The sequence below is a fragment of the Panthera onca genome, chromosome D2 (assembly GCF_046562875.1).
Source record: "Panthera onca isolate mPanOnc1 chromosome D2, mPanOnc1 haplotype 2, whole genome shotgun sequence".
In the NCBI taxonomy this organism is placed as follows: domain Eukaryota; kingdom Metazoa; phylum Chordata; class Mammalia; order Carnivora; family Felidae; genus Panthera; species Panthera onca.
This window is the reverse complement of record NC_138349.1, coordinates 52,243,117-52,265,361: the sequence shown is the minus strand read 5'-3', so window position 1 is coordinate 52,265,361 and position 22,245 is coordinate 52,243,117. Positions and strand designations below refer to the sequence as shown.

Genomic DNA, 22,245 nt, shown 5'->3' with positions numbered 1-22,245 from the left:
ATACAGATTTATTTTAAAGAATGCGAAACTAAATCCAGATGATGGCCTTTTAGAAACAGACTGGTTTTGAATACCACATTGTGCCCCACTGCTGTCCTGAGAAGCTGCAGGAAAAGACTACATCTGTCCTGGGGTCTCTGTGACCAGCCCTCTCACCCTCCCCATTCAGGAAAGATAGAGATCCAGATCTTCTTTCCCAACACCCTGGTTGTTTCAGCAGGAAGGAAAGAAACTCAAGCTTTTTTTGAGCACCTACTATGTGCTAAGTGCTGGGCTCCTTCTCTGTCTTCATCCTCACAACAGACCTATGCAATGCTATTATCCTCTCCATTTTTACTCTTGGGGAATGTAAGGTTCAGAGGGGTCAGCTATCTTTTCAGGCTCACACAGGTTGTTAAAGGATGGAGTCTGAGTGAAAACCTAAGTCCACGTATATCCAAGGCTCCTGTTCTTCCCATCTGTTCTTCCCATTATTCCACTCCTACCCCAGGCAGCTCCACATGGTGGTGGTCATGGTGTATGTTATAGTCTCCTTGGCTAGACACATACTGCCACTTCTCAGGAGGGACAAAGCTGGATTGGGGGTGAGAGAGGGCAGGCCGGGCACCTCTGTGCAGTGGCCATTTCTGGAACAGTCCTGAATTCACTGACCCACTGTCCTGCCAGATGGACTCATTCTTGTCAGACCATGGCTGTGGTCTTATTGAAGTTCATGAAATGAATAGATGAGGTTCTTTGGGGCCAAAAGGTAGACTCAGAATCAAGTGACCTCAGAGATTCATTGGAAGAACACACTTGAAAACAAGGATCTCCTGGAGAATGGGAATGTCTCCCAGGATATACCGTGACTCTGGTGCCCAGGTTAACATGGGGTCTCCTCAAGTTCAGGCTGCTCCTCACCCTGTGGCTCTGGCTTTCTTTAGACTCGGCTCTTCTCTGCTTGGCTTCTGCCTTCTGACTCCATCTGCTCCTCTACCATCTGACTTCCTCTCTTCCTCTGCCATCTGACTCCCTCTGTTTCTCTACTTTGAGACTTCTGCTGCCTTACAGCTCCTGCTTCCCGACTTCTCTCGGGGTACCTCTCCACTCATCCTGCTACCGTCTCCCACTCAAATTCTCCAAAAGAGAGGACCTTATTGGGTCAGCAGTCTTGTCTGGGAAAGAGCACCCATCAGTGGCAGCCTCTCATATCAGACCACCCCACAGGCCTCTCACTACCTGTGGGTCAGGAGACTTAACAGTTAAGGCCTGATTTGGCTGCAAGTAACAGAGACTTGAAAAATAGTGGCCTAAACAGGATAAGCCTTTCTTTCTTTAGTAAAGGAAGTGTGGAGGCAGAGGCAGTCAGGACGAGCAGGGAACCCAGCCAGTGCTATTCACATTTAAGGCAGCACTGTGGAGAGGAGAAATCCAAGGACACTCTCCTTCACCCGTTAAAGAGACATATCAGAAGTTCCACACAATAATTCCACTTATATCTTATTGGCCAGAATGTAGTCATTTGGCCACACTTACCAGCAAGGGAAGTTGGGAGAGGTTCTATGTTAGCTGGGTACATTTCCAGCCAGCTAATAACTGAGGTTCTTTACCAAAAGGGGAGGATATTAGAAGCAAGTAGAAGTCTGTGCCCAGGTGCCCATCCTGATTTAACTACTTATAGCTAGGACAGCAGATCTTTATTGTAGACAGTATGTGATGCCAGAAATACCTGAGAAAGGACTACATGCCAGTATTGGCATGATGGGGCCCTTGCACGGCTGGTACAGGGTGCATATCTTTATTTGTGTGGTGTGGTCTAAACGGAACTAGAAGCATCCCCTCATTTCTTCTCCCAAGTTTCCCCTTAGTTGTCCTGTCTGCAAGTTCACCATTCAAGTAAAACAATGTCTTCCCCCAACATCCCTTTTAAAGCCTGCACATGATCCTGGGAAAATCAACCTGTACTCAATTATTTATGTATTTTTTTCATGTCTGCCTAAGCAGCAACCCTCATCCCCAGTCACTGCCAAAGTCAGGATAGCCCTAGGAGGCAACAGCACTAAGCCAGAATCCTGGAAAGCTTGATAGCTAGTCTTTTGGGGTCCCACTTGTAGGTCCCAAGAGTCCCATTTTAGGCCCAGAGGATATAGGAACCAAAGCCCAAATACCTGTAAAGGGATGTGAAAAGGGAAGGGTTTGGAGGGAGGACACACATATGGGCTTATGAAAGGTTCTGAAGTGGCAGCTGAGGTGCAGGAAATCTCAGAGTAGGGGAAATTCTAACAGCCCTCAAGGAGAGAGGACCAGGCGGACCAGATATCAAATGGCTCAGGAAGCATGGATAAGGAAGTTAATGCAGAAGTCTGGGGGAATGAGCTGGGAAGAACAGAGTGATCTGAGGAAAGTGAGAATACTGATAGCTGGTTCCTCTTGCCTGCCAGAGAGGGCAGTACCTGTGGAGGTGGGGGTGGGGTATTATTTTCCTTTGAGTTTTCCTCAAACCAGATTTCCCCAAGACCCCGATGGCTGCAGAGTCCATACTGTGGCTGCCCCCCTCACCCTCCGTGCGGTTGGAAATGGAGGAGGCAGCTGTCTAGATGAGGCTGAGAGGTAGAGGCCAGTAGATCCACAGGGACCCCTGTTAGCCTGGAAATCCTGGGCTCCTCAGCAGGAGTCTGTTGGCCTGGTAGGTAGGGTGAGTGGAGCTTAGGACAGAGCTTGGGAGAGAGGTGCCCACCCTGCCCATCTCAAGGCCTTTGCCACCAGTATTCCCCTTGAGCCCCTAACTGTCTTCCAATCTTGAGCGGGACTCTGAGCAGATGTAAGACAGAAGTCTCTTGTCCTCTGTCTTCCCCTGTAGATATGGGAGCTCATCTTCATGAACTCTGCAGCAGTGGAATGGAATAATGTGGCTGTTCTGTCCCTCCCTCATTCACCCCATTCCTCCAGAGGCTAATTTGGTGTTCAAAAGCCAGGGCTTTTGGTCATAGGTTCTGCTGGTGTGCCGGTTATGTGTTCATGCATAATCAACTATCCCAAAACTTAGTGACTTAAAACAAGAGCATTTTCTTATATCTCATGATTTTATGGGTCCTTAATTCGGGAAGGCTTGGATAGACTATTCTTCTGTTCCATGTGACATTGATGGAGGCCACTCAGTGGTATATAATAGCTGACAGACATGCTGGTCTGGAGAGTCCAAGATGGATTCATTTAAATATCTAGTGCCTTCATGAAAAGATGCTCAACGTCGCTCCTTATCAGGGAAATACAAATCAAAACCACACTCAGACCACCTCACGCCAGTCAGAGTGGCTAAAATGAACAAGTCAGGAGACTATAGATGCTGATGAGGATGTGGAAAAACGGGAACCCTCTTGCACTGTTGGTGGGAATGCAAATTGGTGCAGCCACTCTGGAAAACAGTGTGGAGGTTCCTCAAAAAATTAAAAATAGACCTACCCTATGACCCAGCAATAGCACTGCTAGGAATTTACCCAAGGGATACAGGAGTACTGATGCATAGGGGCACTTGTACCCCAATGTTTATAGCAGCACTCTCCACAATAGCCAAATTATGGAAAGAGCCTAAATGTCCATCAATCGATGAATGGATAAAGAAATTGTGGTTTATATACACAATGGAGTACTACAGGGCAATGAGAAAGAATGAAATATGGCCCTTTGTAGCAACGTGGATGGAACTGGAGAGTGTGATGCTAAGTGAAATAAGCCATACAGAGAAAGACAGATACCATATGTTTTTACTCTTATGTGGATCCTGAGAAACTGAACAGAAACCCATGGGGGAGGGGAAGGAAAAAAAAAAAAAGAGGTTAGAGTGGGAGAGAGCCAGCATAAGAGACTTTAAAAACTGAGAACAAACTGAGGGTTGATGGGGGGTGGGAGGGAGGGGAGGGTGGGTGATGGGTATTGAGAAGGACACCTTTTGGGATGAGCACTGGGTATTGTATGGAAACCAATTTGACAATAAATTTCATATATTGAAACAAATAAATAAATAAATATCTAGTGCCTTGAAAGGGAGGCTGGAAGGCTAGACTCAACTGAGACTGTTGACCTGTTTGACTACACATGGACTCTCTAGCATGGTAGTCTTAGAGCAGTATGACTTCTTGTATAGTGATTCAGGGCTCCTAGGGTGTTCTCAGAGACCCAGGCAGAGGTTATAAGGCATCTTATGACCCAGCTTCAGCAGTCCCAGAATGCTACTTCTCAAAATTCTATTGGCAGGCAAGTCACTAAGGCCAACCCAGAATAAAAGTTCAGGAAGTATAGTATGACCACTGTCAGCTGAGTGACCTTGAGAAAGGTTACTTAAACCCTTTGAGCCTCAGTTTTCACATCTATAAAATAGGAATACTGTAATAGTATCTACCTCTTATGGCCTATGAGAATTAAATAATTATATGTCTAATCAACAACTGCTGTCTAAAAGCCTGCTTATGATCACCAGCATCTGCAGTTTCCTCTTCTTGGGCACCCTGCTGGACTATATTTCTCAGCCTCCCTTGTAGTTGGATGTGACCATGTGACTGAGTTCTGCTCATGGAACTAGAGGGGACAAGATATATCTGGCCTCTACATCCTCCATGCTTGCTCCCCCTACCCTCCATGCCCCCATTAGCCTGTGTTGCAAGGAAGAAATAAAGTTTTGCTTGTCAGAGCCGTTAGCCTACCCTGACTAGTGCAATGATACATACTAGGCTCTCAATTAAAATTAGGGGTCCTCCTGGGGCACCTGGTGGCTCAGTAGGTTAAGCATCCTACTCTTGATTTCAGCTCAGGTCATGATCTCATGGTTCATGAGATAGAGCCCCACGTCCAGCTCTGCGCTAATAGCCCAGAGCCTGCTGGAGATTCTCTCTCTCCTTATCTCTCTGCCCCTTGCCCACTCATTTGTGTGTGCTTGTGCATGCACTCTCTCTCTCTCAAAATAAATAAATAAACATTGAAAAAAAATAAAGTTAGGGACTCGCAGGCCTAACCTCTATACACCTGTATTCTCATCTGTACAATGGGGGTGATGTTAGGAACCTACCCCATAGGGTGGTGAGGATTGGATGAAATAATATATAGTTTGACTTAATGGCTTAGCTCCTCTTTGATCACAATGAAACGTCATCATTACCTTTCTCTTGAAACAAAATTATGTGAGTTTGCAGTATTTTAGGTCAGAAGCCAATAAAAATGATACCATTTTAATTCAGAATACATCCTAAAATCCATTTGATATGGGTTTCAGAACCTAAATATATAGAATAGGATGTTTCTAAGTTTAAAAGTTAATTTATTTTTGATGTTTTAAATTAGGAAATATTTTAAGAATACAAAAGAAAAGATGTAATAAGCACCTACATTTCCACAACTCAATATGGTCAAATCTTAACATTTTGTTATATTTGATATGTGTTTTTTTTCATAAAGAAATAAAACCCTATGGATGAAACTGGAAAAATAAATGATGTCTCATTTATTTAGCATAGTGCTTGACATATGCAAAGCAGTCCATAACAGTCAGCAAGTTTTTTTAACTTTTTATTTTGAAATAATTTTACATGTATAGAGTTATAAAGATAATGGAGATGTTTCTTGTATACCCACCACCCAGCTTCCTCTGTTAACCTCTTACATAACCATGACATATTTATCAAAAAGATTAAAATTGTCATAACACTATTAACAGCAAACTTTTTCCAGATTCTACCAGTTTTCTTACTTATGTCCTTTTGTTCCAAAATACTATGTGGCATTTAGGTCAGCTAATTTTTATTTTTCATTTAAGTTTATTTATTTATTTTGAGAGAGTGTATGTGTGCACGAGTGGGAGAGGGGCAGAGAGAGAAGGAGAGAGAGAGAATCCCAAGCAAGCTTTGCACTGTCAGTGCAGAGCCCAACGTGGGGCTCGATCCCACAATCTGTGAGATCACGACCTGAGCCAAGATCAAGAGCTTAACCAGCTAAGCCACCCAGGCGTCCCTGTTAGCTAATTTTTAATCATTCATTCAACACTGAGAGCACTGCCAACTTTTAGTCCAACATGCTGTTCTGTGTAGCAGATGATGCCAGGGGCCCATGTACTATGTACTGTGGCTCTCATTTTGGGGAGCTATCATTTTGGGGAGCATTCCACCTGTTGCACAAAGCACTTTCTATATTCCCCATGTGATCCTTACAATAATCCTGTATGTTGGCTATTATTACTCTTACATCACAGGTGAGGAAAATGAGGTATGGAGAGATTAACTGAGGTCAGACACCTCAGGTAAAGGGCGAAGTAGGATTTGAACCCAGCTCCAAAGTCATGCTCTTAACAAGACCCCCACTGCCCTAGAGAAGAAGGGGAGCAGATGCATCATCATAGACTTCCCAGGGCAAGTGTGGCAGGCAGGAAGTCTTCCTGATGGAGGTGCCAGTCTGGAGCTCCGCCTCTGTTTCCTCAGATGCTCTGGGGAATGTTTGGCCTTCCTACCACATGCCTCGTCAGGGCTTCCCTCCCTCTTTTCCCTGCAGCCCCATTTTCTGAGCCCAAGCCTCAGAGCTCCAAGATGACCTGCTGTAACTCAAGCCCCAGGGTGTGGTTCTGTCCTAGATTCTGGGCACCCCAGCCTAGTTAGCAGGGACAGGCTGCCCACACTCATAGACCCGGATGTTGATTTAGAGACTGACTTCTGGAACCACTATTTTGGGTCCCGCTGACAGTGCATTAGCAAGAAATAGCAACAAGGGCTGAGTTGTCAGGCAGAGGGGGGATCCACGGGAATTGGGGGTGGGCAGGCTGGTCTACTGAGCAGGGACTAGCTTTGTCTACTCTGGAGAATTATAGGCCCCACCAACCTGAGAATGAATCGAGAAGTTTTCCATCCCCAGATTGGAGAGGTGCCCTGCCTGGTTGGGCACAGCAGCAGCAGCCCTTCTGCAATCCTCCAGCTGGGATGTATGTTTACCCTTTGGAAAAGGCTCAGAGAGCACCTGAGGTAGCCAACCACCAGCCATTAATGGGACCAAGTGCTGTAGGGAGGAGAGCAGGGAGCTGGCAGGGCAGTTCCTGCCCTTTGAGGCCAGAGCCCAGAGGTCCCACATCCCTGCGGCAACATTCCAACCGCGTTTCATCTTCTCTGAGCCTTGGGTTGTTCAATTTTAAAATGGGGGTGTTAATCCCTATGTCTCAGACAAGGCAGCATAGGTTTGCTCAGTTTATGATTTGCAGGAGGAGGAGCAGGGGCTAAAACACAGCCTGTGCTCAGCTCACTCAGACGGGCACCCTGACCTGGAGCTACGTCTGCTTGGGAGAAAGGGACACCTTTTCCTCAACCAAGCCCAGGAGCAATTATGCCTGAAAGGTTGGTTTGCTCCCAAGGGGGCACCTTGCCTGATTTGTACAGAGGAAAAGCACTTGCCATCTGGAAATAGGCAAGATGGCAGAGAAGGGCAAGGACCCCTCTGCCCAGAAGGCAGAGCTGGCCCCAGAGAGTGTTGGTAGGGAGTAAGGAGGCAGGGTCAAGGTGACCAAAGAAGAACAAGATGTGCTGGGAAGAAGGTGTCAGGGTGCCCAAGTGGTGAGCATGCGGGCAGAGCTGGGGGAAGCAAAGGTACCCTCTGGAGGCAGGCCTGCTCCTGGGGCTGGCTGGGACCCACTCCCCCTGGTGACCTCCATAGAGAAGACCTGGTGCCAGCGGTGCCAACCTGTAGTTGTGGTCCACGCAAGCACAGAGCTATGCCTGAGGGCAGGGTCATAACCAGGGTGTGGGAGCCATGGGAGCTTTGAGACCATGGGAAGAAGCCTGGTCAGAAACAGCCAGTTGGAAGAGAATGATAAGGCACCAGTAAATTATGATTCAGAGTGACAGGTGATGTCACAGAAGGTGGGTGGACATTTTGGTGGTTCGAAGAGGAGCACTTCTCTCAGGTTTGGAGGGTCCAGGAGGGTTTCCCAAAAGTAACTGCTAAACTGAGACCTCATAGAGACCCCAGTGAAAGTGGGGGAGGGTGGTACACTCAGGTGGTACAACCTGAAGGATGTTTCAAAGTGCCAGAGGTAAGAGAATGTGGTGCATTCTGGAAACTGCAAGTGGATCTACCATTTCTTAATTACACAGTGTGTATAGAAACAGAATTACAAGAGATAAGGCTAGAGATACAAGAAGGTTCTCAGATAATGAAGCATCTTTATACTTTGTCAAGGTGTTTGTACTTAGGGGGTTGTAAGCAGAGTGGCAATGTGATCAGATTTCCATTTTAGTAAGATTGTGTATGGAGGTTGGAGGGGCAGGGCTTGAGGCAGAGAGACCAATAGTAGGCTGCTGCAAGGATCCAGTGAGAGGTGAGGGTGGCTTGAACTTGGATCCTCACAACAAAGATGAAGCTAAGTGAGCGGGTCCCAAAGGTATTGAGGAAGTAGAATCAATAGGCTAATTGTAGGAGGGGACATGATACCCATCACTGACTTGAGCAATGGTGGCTGTCAGAACTCTTCACGAAAATGAAGAACTAGGAAGAGTTCAGCTGGTGGGGTGAGGCTGCGGAAAAGCTCAGCTGAGTTTGAAATTCAAGTGCAGTATTCAAATAGAGGTGGGCAGTGGGATACAGAGGTTTGAAGCTCAGGAGAGCAAACCGGGCTGACTCAGAGTAGTCATCAGCCTAGAGATGTGAACTGAGGCTGGGGGTGGGGGCAAAGGGACCCCCCCCAGCAGAGTGAGAACTGTGAGGAAGAGAAGAGGCAGTAGCCAGAACCATGAGAAACCTTGAGGCTTAAGGGTCAGCTGGAAGAGACAAGGGCTAAATAGGAGCAGCCTGAGAGGTGGGAGGAGAGCAGCCCGTGACACTTTGCTCCAGTTGAGGAACCTGGGGCTTTTCGTATTGTGCTATTAGGGCACAAAATGAAGAATCTTGGAACTAAATGTTTTGCTGCTTCATAAAACCATCCTTCACCCAGGACTCTTGGGCTGTCTCTTCCCTAGACCCTCTTCTCTCAGTTGGTGCTTGTTTTAGTCTGTCCTTTTGAAAGTACGCATAAGTGAAAAGATTCAAGAGATGTTATTTGTACAGCAAGTTTTGATGATCGCTTTTTGATGGGGTGGGCATGGAGGAGGATGGTGACGGACTGAACCTTGGTCTTTATTCAGACAACCTCACTCTTGGGTGATGATATGAGGAGGACAAGATGAGGAAAGGCCAGCTAATTCTCAGCGCTCGTACTCCCACTCCTCCCTTTTGTACCCAAGGCAGATACTACTAATTGATCCTCATGTGCCTCTTTCTTCACGAAGACTCAACATGGACTCAGACTCTCTCTGTAGGCTGCCAACATGCTGACTCAGAGCTGGTAAGCCTTCTGGACTCTCGTGGCCATCCTGAAAGTAAGCCACCACCCCCACAAACCACCAGAAGATCTCCTGTCTTTATTATGATGAACATTTTATTATAGAGACAGACTGAACTCTCTTTTGTATAAAGAATCTTTGGATTGGGTCAGGGAAATCCACCTGCTAAAGGTCACCACTCAATTCTCCCTGCTTCTGCCTCAGCTAAGCCCCCACTTGCTATTTATACCTCAAGGTCACTGGAAACAGCAGAGGCTGCTGTCCCCAGGGCCAGGCTGGTTGGGTTGGGCCATGCTGGCCAGAAGGTCAGGGCTTCTGGCTGCTCACCAAGTCAGAGCCGCCCCGTCTCCCGCCCCAGTCGGTTGTCCAGAACCTGGAGCTGCTGGAGGAAGCCCGAGTTGGGGCAGATATCACGGTGGGCCTGCACCGTCTGGATGGCCTCCACCAGCGTCATGTTCTCGCAGATCATGAGGAAGGCCAGGACAACTGTAGCAGAGCGGCTCACCCCCATAGCACAGTGTACCAGCACACGGCCTGTTGGAAAGACCCAACCTAGCGTTAGCTACCTGCCCTCACACTGACCACCCACTCCAGCGGGAATTGAAGATGCTTCTGGCCATCCTTCAGCCCACCTATCACAGCACCCTGGAATACTGACAATGTTCTTACAGTCAGATGGGGCAGCTGAGGCCCAGAGAGGGAAAGGGACTGGCTTAAGGTCACGGAGCAAGTTAGTGGCCCAGCTAAGGTTAACAGCTGGGATTCCCTTCTCCAGGTCCAAGGTGCTTCTTCTGGCATCCTTTCCAACTCTGCCATCCTGTTGTAAAGGGTGGGAGAGGGGACAGTATCCCTGGAGTCCCCTGGATTTGTGGTTGATTAGAGGGAGTGTCCCTTACTCCCTTAGTTCTGCCCTCTCCTCTATCCCTGCAGCCCTATGCCAAGGCCTCATCTTAGAGGGGTCTGTTTAGCCTTTGCTAGGTTGTGTACCTTCTGCCCAACGCCAGACCTCTTACTGAGGGATGGTTACCCTGAACCACATCAGACCTTAGCTATGTCTGTGATTGTTGGTCCCCTGAAGGGGACACTCACTAAATGGTAGTAGCTATTTGCTCCATGGGGTGGGAGGGTTGTTGAAGATGTTTGTAGCTCTGGACACCCCACCCACCAGTGCTACTGGGAAAAGTGCCCCAGATCCCATCCCCTCACCACCATCCCTACCCCCACCTCCACCCCAGTGTCTTCCCCAGCAGTTCACCTTTAGGAACACTGAGGGCAGTCCGGATGTATCGAGCAACAGGCAGAAAGTAGACACTGAGGTCGAAGAAGGGGTTGTCATCAGCCTCAATGCCATAGTACTCCAAGGGCATTCCGCGGTAAAACTTGGCACCTGTGTCCACTTGAAACTTGCCCGCAGCAACATTCACGACATGGGTGATGCCCAGCTGGGTCAGCTTGTTCTTGTCCCGGGCTGCGTACCTGCAGGGAGGGCATGGGGACGTTGAGAGGTGGGGCAGGTCTCATTGGGTCACCTCTGGCTGGGCTGGAACTTGTCCCCTTCCCTCCTCTGCCACCCCTCCTCCAAGTGTGAGACTAGAAACAGTGAACAGGCCCAGATGATCAAGACTCTGTTTCATGCAGCCCAACTCTTCTAGAGGGCAGTTTGGCCACATGCATCAGAAGCCTTAAAAATATGCATAATATATTGGGGCACCTGGGTGCCTCAGTCGGTTGGGCGGCTGACTACAGCTCAGGTCATGATCTCGCAGTCTGTGAGTTCGAGCTCTGCATCGGGCTCTGTCCTGAGCGCTCAGAGTCTGGAGCCTGCTTCCGATTCTGTGTCTCCCTCTCTCTCTGCCCCTTCCCTGCTTGCTCTCAGTCTCTCTCTCTCTCTCTCTCAAAAATAATAAACAAAAAAAAATTAAAAAATATATGCATAATATATACATCCTTTGCCTCAGCAAGTCCCCTTCTAGGAACTTGAAAAAAACCCAAAATGTGCCCACAGACATATATAAATTGGACCTAATGATATTCAAGATAGTGAAAAATTGGAAAAAATCACTATCTTGTAATAGGAGACTGAGTATGGTATATCTAAATGAAATACTATGCAACCACTAAAATGTTGTAGATTGTTGCAGGTAAACAAGGAAAGGTGTTTGTGCTATATTGAGCATCTGTGAAAAATGCAGGTTACATTGGGGCACCTGGATGGCTCAGTCAGTTAAGCGTCTGACTCTTGGTTTCAGCTCAGGTCATGATCTCACAGTTTTGTGAGTTCTGGCCCCACATTGGGCTCTTCCCTGGCAGCTCAGAGCTTGCTTAGGATTCTCTCTCTCTCCCTGTGTCTCTGCTCTTCCCTCACTAGCACTGTCTGTGTCTTTCTCAAATAAATAAATAAACTTAAAAAGAATGCAGGGTACAGAACTTTGTTTAAAAATGTTTTCAAAGGATGTGTGGTTCCATTCAAAAAGCTTTAAAAAAAAATCTTTCTACATAAAGGAGATTACAAAATGGGACTAGAAAGAGGTATCATTTCTGTAAAAAAAAAAAAATGTGACAAAGCATTTATGTCTGTATATTTTTATTTTTAACGTTTATTTATTTTTGAGAGAGAGAGAGAGACAGAGCACAAGTGGAGGAGGGGCAGAGAGAGGGAGACACAGAATCTGAAGCAGGCTCCAGGCTCTGAGCGCTCAGCACAGAGCCCGATGCGGGGCTTGAAATCACAGACTGCGAGATCATGACCTGAGCAAGTAGGATGCTTAACTGACTGAGCCACCTACATGCCCCATGTGTGTGTATTTTTAAAAAGTCAACAAGGATTTTATAACTGGTTATCTGGTGCGGGGAAAGCATACTTGCCATATTATTTATAAGATATTGAACCATATTTTCTAAATATTAAGGAAAATGTCTGAAATCCACGTATATTCATCCATATATTCCAAATTTTAGGAAAACTTTTGGGGAAATGACTCACAATTCTACTTTCTTTATACATATACACCCTATAGAAACTTGGTGTGTGTATTCCCAGGAACCATGTACTAGACTGTTCCTAGGATCACTGTTCATAATAGCCAAAAAGTGAAAACAACTCAAATGCCCACGTACAATAGAATGGATGAACTATGGGATAGTCATACAAACAAATAGTATGCAGCAATGAAAAATGACTGAGCTTCAGTTTCATATAATGCAAGTGAATTTTACAACACCGAGCAAAGGATGCCAGGCACAAAGAATCCACAATAGGATTCCATTCATATGACTTTAAAAGACAAGCAAAACTAACTACATTGTCAGGTATATAGGTGTTAAAACCATAAAGAAAAGCAAGGAAATAATTATTTCAATACTTAGTAGTTATCTACAAGGAAAGGGATTATGATGACTGGGACTTCTAGGGCATAAGTAATGTCCTATTTCTTGTCCTGGATGGCTAAATGGTTCATATGTGCTCTATACACTTCTCTTTTTTTCTTTTTTCTTTTCTTTTTTTCTTTTTCTTTTCTTTCTCTCTCTCTTTTTTTTTTTTTAATTTTAGAGGGGGAGAGAGAGAGTGCATGTGTGTGAGTGGGGGAGGGGGCAGAAGGAGAGAGAGAGCAGAGCCAGATATAGGGCTCGATCCCAAGACTCTGAGATCGTGATCTGAGCTGAAATCAAGAGTCGGACACTCAACTGAATGAGCCCCTCTATGCACTTTTCTTATGTGTATTCTGTTTCCACAGCTAAAATTAATAGTAATACAGAAGGAAAGGAACATGTGGAAAGAAATGGTGGGAGGCAAAGAGGGTGCCACCTCTGCCCCTGGAGGACTCTCGGAGAGGCTCTCCTTCTGTCCCCTCTACCTCCCACCATGGGTAGTACTTACGCATCTCCTAGGAAGAGGTTGGGCCAGACCTCATTGATGTGGCTCAGCATGGCAGCCCGACGGACCCACAGCAAGCGCTGTAGGGAGGCCAGTGTGGGTGGCTGGTAGGGGGACACCCGGACTGCCCCATGGATCTTGGGCCTCCGGAGGTCCTGCTTCTGCAGCGAGTTCATTCTGAAACACAGTGGACACTGTGGTGGTTGGGGGCAGGATCCCTACCTGTGGGTCAAGCTGATGGAAAGGCCCAGGCATGGTGCAGTGCCCAGGTGCCACTGGGATGCTGCAAAAAGGGCCTCAGTTATTTTGGATGAGGTTATTAACCAGCTCAGGTGGGGCTGAGGCCTAGACCCTTTCCCCAGGGAACAAGGGAATCAATCCCTTGTCACCCCTGTGAAGCTGAGAAGCTCTCTCCTGCACTTTCCAGAGGTCCCTGATGGTGGAAGATTTGGCTTCCGAGACAAGGCCCTCGGAGTTCCCTGTTTGTAGCAACTAGTCAGTGAAGACCCTGTCCCTTAAGTCACAGGTACTTGGGACTTTATAGGGATGAAGACTTCAGATGACTATGGCTCTCAGAGGGCACCTACGGAGGCCCCCACATCCTGGCAGCTCATCTCAAGCTCCCTCCTCTGCTACTTCCCCAGGTCCCCATTCCCTCTCAGTTTCAGGTGCTTGAAGGGCAGAGCCCATCTCAGGAATAAGGGGGCCTGGGCCATGAACAGACATTTGTTGGTATTTCTGTGCTAAGTAAACTGATGCTTTTATAGGCCTGAGGCCTCACTTGGGGTAGTTCCCTATTTTACATAGGAGGAAGCTGAAGGTCAGAGAGAATTTTTAAGTGATGCCCAAAGCCATATGGGTGATAAGTAGCAAGGCTGGGTTTTCCATCCAGTTGTGTTCCTTCAGTTCTGTCTCTAAGCCTTCCACTTGCCATCATTGGGGACTCCAGAGAATGGTCACTACTAATTCGTCTGTCTCTACATGAGAGCCTAGTGTTGGGGTCACACATCTGCCTATAGGCCCTGGGATTTTCCTCCTTACCCCCATGACTCAGGCCAGTGCTGAAGATCAGGCCTCACCCAGGGAGGGTGAGTTGTGTCAGGAGTCATCTGGCTGAGGGTGTCCGGGACCCTGCAGAGCTGGGTTATCTGTGGCACCAGAACCTGGGTCTGGTGCTGTGCTGGGAAGGAGTGCCTATCTTGGCTAATTGTCCCTGGCCCCCTCAACCAGTAACTAGGGAAGGTACAAACTGGGAAGAACATCTTTTCTCTTTGGTAGGCAGTTCCAGGACCAGGAAGAGAAATGGGCACCCAGGAGGCCACTGGCTTGGCCAAGCTCACCCAGCGGGTAGCCAGTGGGCAGGGTGGAAGTGAAGACCCAGCTTTCCCCTTCATCCCCCACTGTGACCTCTCAGGGCAGGCTGAATGGCCTGCCACCTACCTAGGGCATGGTCTGGGGCCAGGAATGGGGGAGTGGGTACAGGGACAGGACTCAGCACATGAGCGGAACTGGGCTGGGGCAGGTTCCGCCCAGAACACAAACGCTGTGAAGCGGCTAGAATTCCAGGTCCTTCCCTTGGAGCCTGTGGGGGTGGGGTCTGAGAGCAGACCTAGGCTGCTGTAGACTGAAGCACAGTCCTTTCAAACCCTCTCTGCTTGGCATCTCTTTGGGATGAAAGGCTTTTGGCCCTGAGCTTCCCATGTCCAATGGAAGCTACCTGAAGTGCTGGAAAGAGAACTTTGGAGGGAGGGAGGACAGCATGGCCATAACTCATTTGGTGGCCTCCCGCAAGTCTTTGCTCCTGTCTGGCCGATGGTCTGTCTAATGTTTAAAATCCTGGCCTTGCCTGACTTTAGGATTCCCTGGGGGTGTGACCTGAGAATGAGAGCAGTGGCTGGGTTTGCGTTAGCTACAGGGTAGGGAGTGGCATAGTGTGTTGGGGTGGAGAAAGCCCCAGGCCCCAGGGTTGTCCAACAGCCACACTGGTCTGCCGCCAGCAGCTGGAGCTACAGGAGATGGAGCTCTGGGAAGCCTGGCAGACCCACACTGGCCTCTGAGCTTGGCATGGGGTACTTCCGCCACCCTGTGGCCATTGGGTGCATCGCAGTCCAGCTGTGCCAGGGAGCAGGCAGCCAGGCTCTGGCTGACACAGAGCTGGTCCCAAGGGGGCTCCTGGGAAGAGGAGGAACCAGCAGAGGGATCAGGAATTGGGGGCTGTTAGGCCACAGCCCATGTTTCAATCTCCTAGGGGCCTTAGACCCAAGTCTGGAGAATGGGGGCCTTTTCCTTGGACTTTGGGGTACTCCTTGTCTGGTCCCACCTAGGTTCTCAAACCTGATGCTCACAGATGTACCCCACATTTGTCCACTCTATCCTACTGGGGGTCCAGCCCCCTGCGCAAGAACTCATCCTTCAAGCTCCAGGCACATCCAAGGAAGGGAAGTCAGTGGCTACAGCAGCTCCTCTGGTTTCTGCTGCCCCCGGACCTGGACTGACTCCTCCTCCCACATCTCCTTGGCCACCACAGAGTGAAGCATGCGCCCAACATTTAGTAGGGACAGGTCAGGCCTGGCTCTTCTCCTCATTCACTCTGGCCCTCATTCTGCCTCCTTCTTGTGTCTTCTCCCTAAGCTGAATACCTGCCTCTGTGGGCAGTGGTTTCTCTGCTCTTGTGCTGCTCTGTGGGCAGTGGTTTCTCTGCTCTTGTGCTGCCGCTGTTGACAAGTTTAGGTATTTGTTTTCTGTCTTTGTGTGTGTCCCTCCTCCTGTCTATGCTGCTCTCCCCAGCCTCTCGTAGGAGCTCATGCTCCTCCACAGCCCCCGACACACCACTCTGCCTGCTGGCAGGCCAAGGCACAGGCCTCCTCGGGGCGGGGGGCAGCTCTTGCCATCCACCTCCTCAGCTGAAGCTCCAGACGTCCCCCTGGCCTTCCCTCCTCCCCAGGCTCTCTGCTTCCCCCTCCTCCTCCCCAAGCAGACCAGATGGGACTGTGGCCACAGGAGAGTTGAGGCCAGAGATCTCAGGGCAAGACGAATGAGGAGTCTGGTAAAGGAAGCCTCGGGGAGGGTGGCAGGCGGGCAGCCAGCATGAGCTGCCAGTGGGGCTCTGCACTCAGCACGCAGGCCCTGGAGGAGGACAGATCTGGGCAGTTCTCAGGTCAGGTGTTTGTATGGTCTTCTTCGAGCCAGTTTTTTCATGGGGCTGCTGTGAGAATTTCATGAAATACTAAATGTAAGGCACCTCCCACAGGGTCTGCCTTATGGTAGATGCCTCCAGAATGGTGAATCTTACTATTATTATCATTACTACTATTATTATTCTTACCCTTTCAAGCCTCAGCCATATCCTGGGTAGAGGGTAACCTCCCCCAGGACAGTGAGGCTTAGTCTCTGTTTCTTTGTGTCTCTTAAGGTTTTTTTTCTCTGTCCAGCAATAATTGTTATTATATTCACCACCTACTAAGGATGGACTGTGTACCAGACAGAGCTAAATGCTTACATTTTCTCATTGGATCATCACGGTACCCTTATAAAGCAGATAACGTTATCATCCCCATTTTACAGATGAGGAAACTGAGGCTCAGAGAGATTAAGCGATGTGTTCAAGGTCACGCGGCCAGTAAGCATGGGATCCAGGATTCGAGCCCACATCTTTCTGACTATTCTGCTCTTGTCTGTGCCTGTATCTCTAGCCCACTCTGTCCTCCAATCTAACCCAGTCCCTCCACAACACACATAGACACAGGTGCCCTGACCCTCATGACTCAGCATGCTCTGTGGCCCCCCTGAAATAGGGGCACTCACCCACCTGTGGGGATATCTGGCCCAGGCTGTGGTCTTCTCTGACGGCCACTTTGTGCTGCCGGCTTCCAGCTGCCTGTCTCCGCACACTTGATGCTGTTTCTATTTTTTGATTTGAGTTTAATTATAAAGCATGATGTGCTGCTCCCCTCTTCTGGCCTCCCCCTGACACTCCCAACTCACCCACTGGGTCCCTGGCATGGTCAGTGCCAAGCCCAGCCAGGCATCTGGCCTTGCTGGGAGTGGAGGCAGCTCGCAGGGGTCTGCTATGGTGTGTATGCATATGTGGAGCAGGGAGAAAGAAGATCCAATAAGCCATTTTAAAAGCTCCCTTGGCCTTCGAGGGTGGTATGAAGGATGGAAAGAAGGTTAGAGCTAGAAGGATCTTCCATGGAGGAGGACAGAAAAGAGACTAGCCAAAACCAGACACAAACTGGCAGTGATGTCAACATCAGAACTCAGGTCCAGGGGTGCTTAGTTGGGAGCTGAGGATTATAGGACTGGCCCAGGATTAAGATCTAGAAGACCCAGGCTGAGGGAAGTGTGGGTACACTTAACAAAGCTGTAAGTGGGGTTCAGAGCAGGCCTTTAGACCTGCGCTGGCCTGCCATCAGAGGCTGTGTGTCCAGAAGCCACTCTGCCCTCTGCCAGGCTCCTCTTTCCTCCAGAAAGTATTCCTAACCCAGGTCTCACTGTCCCTTGAGGTCAGCAAGATGGTGTTTTAGGTCCTTCCAAGGCCACTGTGGTCAGTTAAGGACCTTGGATTTAGGCCTGTTAAGAGTCCTTCCTGCTCTCCAGATACCCTTCTCATATATACTTCAGGACTCCTCCACACACACTCCCAGATGACAGACACACACAGAGACATATGCACACCTGCTGCCACACCTACAGGGTGACTCTGAAGTCCGAACTCCAGGGAGCTAGGGCTCAACCCCTGCTGGGGTCCCTTGAGCCCTGGGGAGAGCTGGTGGAGGCAGCTATGGCTAAGGGCAATCATGAACACTTAGAGTCCCCTCCCGCTCTCCTCCCATCCTCCCACCCCAGGAAACTTGGAGCCCCTGCCTAAGGAGCCTCAGGATTGGCTGAGAAGGCAGACCATTCCCACCTGCAGGGACTGAAGACAGTGGCTGGCAGGGAGTGCAGGCAGCGGGAGGAAGCAGATGGAGTAGCAGGCTCTAGGGCGGACTCCACACTGGGTTCTTACCATCTTCTTGGAATCCACCTGGGCCAGAGCCTCCAGCAGCACCAACAGGACGAGTGCCAGGGCAGCAAAGTGGCACAGCCCTGCGGCAGGGAGTAATGACGAGCTCTGGGGAAGAGATGAGCTCCATGTTATAGGCAGGCAACCCAAGTCCCAGAATGTCTGGGACTTGTCAGGGCAGAGGCAAGAACTGCCATCTAAACCTGCCTCTGCCTTGAGTCCTCTATGTAAGGTCAAGTGGGTACAGGTGCTGGGAGAAATAAGGCAGGTCTGGGGCCTAGGGCTCATGGAGAGAAATGACCTTTCCCCAAGGCCCCCTCATCTTTCGGAGTCCCTAGGTCTGCTGTGTATGGCCATATAGGCTGCACACTGCACAACTCCTGGGGACTCCAGTAGCACAGGCTGTCTGGTGGGTGGCACCTCAAGGAAGTGTGCAGTGCTGCAGCCCAACTGATTTCCCCCAAGCCGCCTGATGGAGAGATACTGAAGTTGGAGGTCAGGGCATTTAAGGGTTCCAAGCCAAGGAAGTGGGGCAGTTGGGCATAATCAGAGATCTGCTTTCCACCAGTTTCCTGAACCTGTTTAGAGGAGAGAGCAGGATGGGAACGTGCCATTCTTGTCTCCCTCTTGGCTCCGCATACCCACAGAGCTCCGCACAGTGGTTTCCCACCCAGCTCAGCCCTAGGCCTAATCCCAACCACGGCTATAACCCTAATTTTCTTCCATTACACTCACCCCCAAACTCTAAACCTATCTCTCCGTCCTGCTCTGATCCCCATCCCCAAGATGCTCATCCTTCTGAAAGTATCAGGAAGAGGTCAGTGTTGCTACATGGCTCCCTGGCAGTGGTGCCAGTTAACAATTCAGAACCAAGAACAGCTTTTAGTGGGGGGCAGGGCAATTCAGTCCACATCCTGGGAAGCTCTTGGTAGGAGAAAGCTACCACTTTTCCAACTCCCAAGAGAGCCCAGGCCCATCACCCACCCCTAGCTGGCAACCCCTCTGAGCCAGTGGGCACTGAGGCACAGAGCCCAAGTCAGGGTTGAGGAGAGATGAGGGAAGGCACAGCATGGGTAGGAGGCTTAGCTCCCTGGCTGATGGCCCTCAAGGGGGATGTGAATGTGAGGCAGGTGGGCTACTGGGGACAGACAAAACAGACCCAGCCTCAGCATGGTGAGAGAAGAAGGGCAGGTGACACCGCAGCTCCCTCACAATGCTGGTGCCAGCACAGCCACTCCACCACAGGAAGAGACGTCCCTGTGGTCTCCCAGCTGAGCTGGAGGAAAACAGGGCTGATGCCAAAGAAATTGAAGTAGCACCTCGGTGACCGTTTGTGGGCCGGGAGCCTGAGAAGCAGTGTTGCTGTTGGGAGCAGCCAACTCCTTCTACTAGGCAGCTGGGGATACAGGAGGCCCCCATCAGGAGTGGGGAGACCTGGGGGAGGAAGTGTTGAGGATCTGTTCCTCTTCTGTAACTTAAGGACCATCTGTTAATGCTCTGAATGCACTGCACATGGGGCCGCAGGACGGAGGGTAAACGGAAGTAGAAAGGAGCTGGATAGACCTTTAATGTCCTACAGGGGTCCTCAGAACCTGAGAGGGAATGAAGTTAGGGAGGCTGCTTCTGTGGATCTCTGAGATCAGATTGACTGGGGGAGGACAGGTAGGGAGTGGGGTACTGGGTCTGAGGCAAGGAATGGAATGGCATGATGGCAGGAGAACTTTATATCAAGCTGGGCTCAGGTAAGGAGGCCATGGCTGGTGGCAGGAGTACCTGTACTCCTCCATTGTGAGAAGGGTGAGGCAGGGCTGATGTGAAAATTAGCTAAGCCTGGAGTGACAGCTGTAGCCCCATTTTCCCCCCAGAGCTGGAGCTGGGATCTGGACCTGGGAAGGAGGTATGCAGAGGTGTGGGAATGTCCAGACAGCCCACAGGTGTCAGGACTGGCTGTGTTGCTGCCTCAGTGGAGTTCAGGTGAACCCCCACTGGCTTTTGGCCAAGGAAGCAGGGCAGGCCACATCAGAACCAGGTAAGAAGGCCTCACCTCTTCCATTATATGTTTTCCACCTCTTTCCTTCCTAACATTTCCATCCTCTCAGGGGTCTGAAGAACATGAGTAGGCTGCAGGAGAAAGGCTCCTTCTGGAAGGTTGCCTTAGCCAGGCCCCTTCAACCCTCCCTCTGGCTACACATTAGCCCTGACAACCCACTTCTGAACTGGTCCCATTCCATGTCCCCTGCCAGCCCTCATGGGCCTTCCCTTTCCTGGTTCCCCATCCAGCCCTGACCTGACCTCTCACTTCTTAACTGCACCCAGTCTTGCCCCTCACCCCCTCATTCCCTGCCCAGCCCTCACCTGGCCCCTCAGCTCCGGCCTGCACCCCGCAGCTGCTGGTCCAGCTGGCAGAGCTGGTGGAGGAAGCCTCGGTTGGGGAAGACCCATCGGTGTTGCCTCACGGTGATCACTGCCTCGCGCAGGGACAGCTGCTGGTGTAGCATGAGGTAGGCCAGCACCAGTGTGGCAGAGCGGCTCACCCCTACCACACAGTGCACCAGGACCTTGGCTGAGGAAGACATCCTGGTGAAAGACCCTTTCCCACCAGCTGGCCCACCCAAGGGCAGGGGTAGGGACCCAAGTTCCTTTCCCCGCTCTGCCTTGGGTGTACTATGTAACCCTGGGCAAACCATTCAGCCTTTAGGGTTCCCAGTTTCCTGATCAGTCAAACGGGCATATCAACACCCTTTGCCTCCCCTTGGGATAGGGTCCAAACTCCTCAACACACGGCTTACAAGACCCTCCGTGAGCTGGCCCCTGCTAACCTTACAGCTTCATCTCAGGCTGTCTCACCCCAACCTTCAGATCTAAGAACACTGGGTAACTTTGAGTTCCTTAAAGCTCTTATGGTCTCTGGCCTCCAGCCCTAGAACATGCTATTCCAACTACCTATAGCTTCTCTAGCTCATGGTCTGACTAATGTTTAGTACTCATCTGTCAGGTTTCAGCTAAGACATGATTTCCTTGTCCAGGCTTTCCTGACCACTCATGGTATCACTTGAATCACAGAGCAGCTCATCCTTTTTGCATGTGGCCCAGTGAATACTGCTGTAGAGGGAAGTCTCCTCACTTCCTGGTCCTCTGGACTGAGCACCCTTGCCCTGTCCCTGGTCTCCCACGTCTCTTCACATTTACCCATTCAAAGGAATAGTACCCACAATACTCCACATTTTGACCATCTTTCCACAAAACATATAAGTTTTGATTATGCAAGTTCCATTAGAGCAGGGAGCCTGCTTTGTCTAAGTGTGGATTTAGTACCTAGCTCAGTGCCTGGCACAGAAAAAATAATAAATAGCTGGTAAATGAATGCTTGTAAAATGAATGTCAAAGTGCTCTAGATGTTAAAGAGTGCTGTGAGCCATAGTCTTGTCTTTCCTGTCACATAGATGAGAAACTGAAGTCCAGAGAGGGACACTGGCTTGCCCAGGGTCAGGTAAGAAGGGACATGGCCCTTACCCAGGATAAACACAGAGTGCGGGCTCCAGTTTCCCCAGCCTCCTTTGTTCTACCCTGGGTATTAGAAGTTTGTTGGTTTTTTAGGGACATATGGGTGGCTTAGTCAGTTAAGTGTCCGACTTCAGCTCAGGTCATGATCTCACAGTTTGTGGATTTGAACCCCGCATTGGGCTCTGTGCTGACAGCTCAGAGCCTGGAGCCTGCCTTGGGTTCTGTGTCTCCCTCTCTCTATGCCCCTCTCCCAGTCATGCTCTGTCTCTGTCTCTCATAAATGAATAAACGTTAAAAAAAAAATTTTTTTAAGTTTGCTTTCTTTTCCGTTTGAAAATATTTTAGAAACCAGACATCTAGTTACTAAATGGCAATTTCTCAAAGCTGAATGATGCAGAGAAAGAACTGTTCTGCTATTTGTGAAACTTGGCTTTCAGTCCCAGGACTGCTCCTAACTCGTGACATGACCTTGTATTCTAGGCCTCAGTTTCCCTGTCTATGAAGCAATGAAGTTGGATAAATTGTAGTAGCACTGAGCA

The 22,245-nt window shown here is 49.5% G+C and overlaps 1 protein-coding gene and 1 long non-coding RNA gene across 5 annotated transcripts; one reads left to right on the top strand and one right to left on the bottom strand.

The window, feature by feature from the left end:
* The first annotated feature begins 5,590 nt into the window (after positions 1–5,590).
* On the top strand, positions 5,591–9,428 carry LOC132685276 (uncharacterized). The gene is made up of 2 exons (XR_009613032.3): positions 5,591–8,038; positions 9,126–9,428. It is a non-coding gene; the product is annotated as an uncharacterized LOC132685276 (long non-coding RNA).
* DUSP13B (dual specificity phosphatase 13B) lies at positions 9,401–20,743 on the bottom strand. Of its 4 annotated transcripts, none has more exons than XM_060642391.3 (6): positions 20,558–20,743; positions 18,107–18,310; positions 17,006–17,100; positions 13,201–13,374; positions 10,579–10,799; positions 9,401–9,857 (listed from the first exon to the last, which is right to left on the bottom strand). In XM_060642391.3, the coding sequence occupies exons 1-6, from the start codon at positions 20,642–20,644 to the stop codon at positions 9,655–9,657; spliced, it is 984 nt and encodes a 327-aa protein (XP_060498374.1). In that variant the 5' UTR covers positions 20,645–20,743; the 3' UTR covers positions 9,401–9,654. The 4 variants fall into 4 exon arrangements, with proteins under 4 accessions (XP_060498374.1, XP_060498372.2, XP_060498377.1 ...); XM_060642389.3 differs by having other exon boundaries at positions 18,206–18,310; XM_060642394.3 differs by lacking the exons at positions 17,006–17,100; positions 18,107–18,310; positions 20,558–20,743 and adding an exon at positions 14,638–15,180.
* Positions 20,744–22,245: the final 1,502 nt, after the last annotated feature.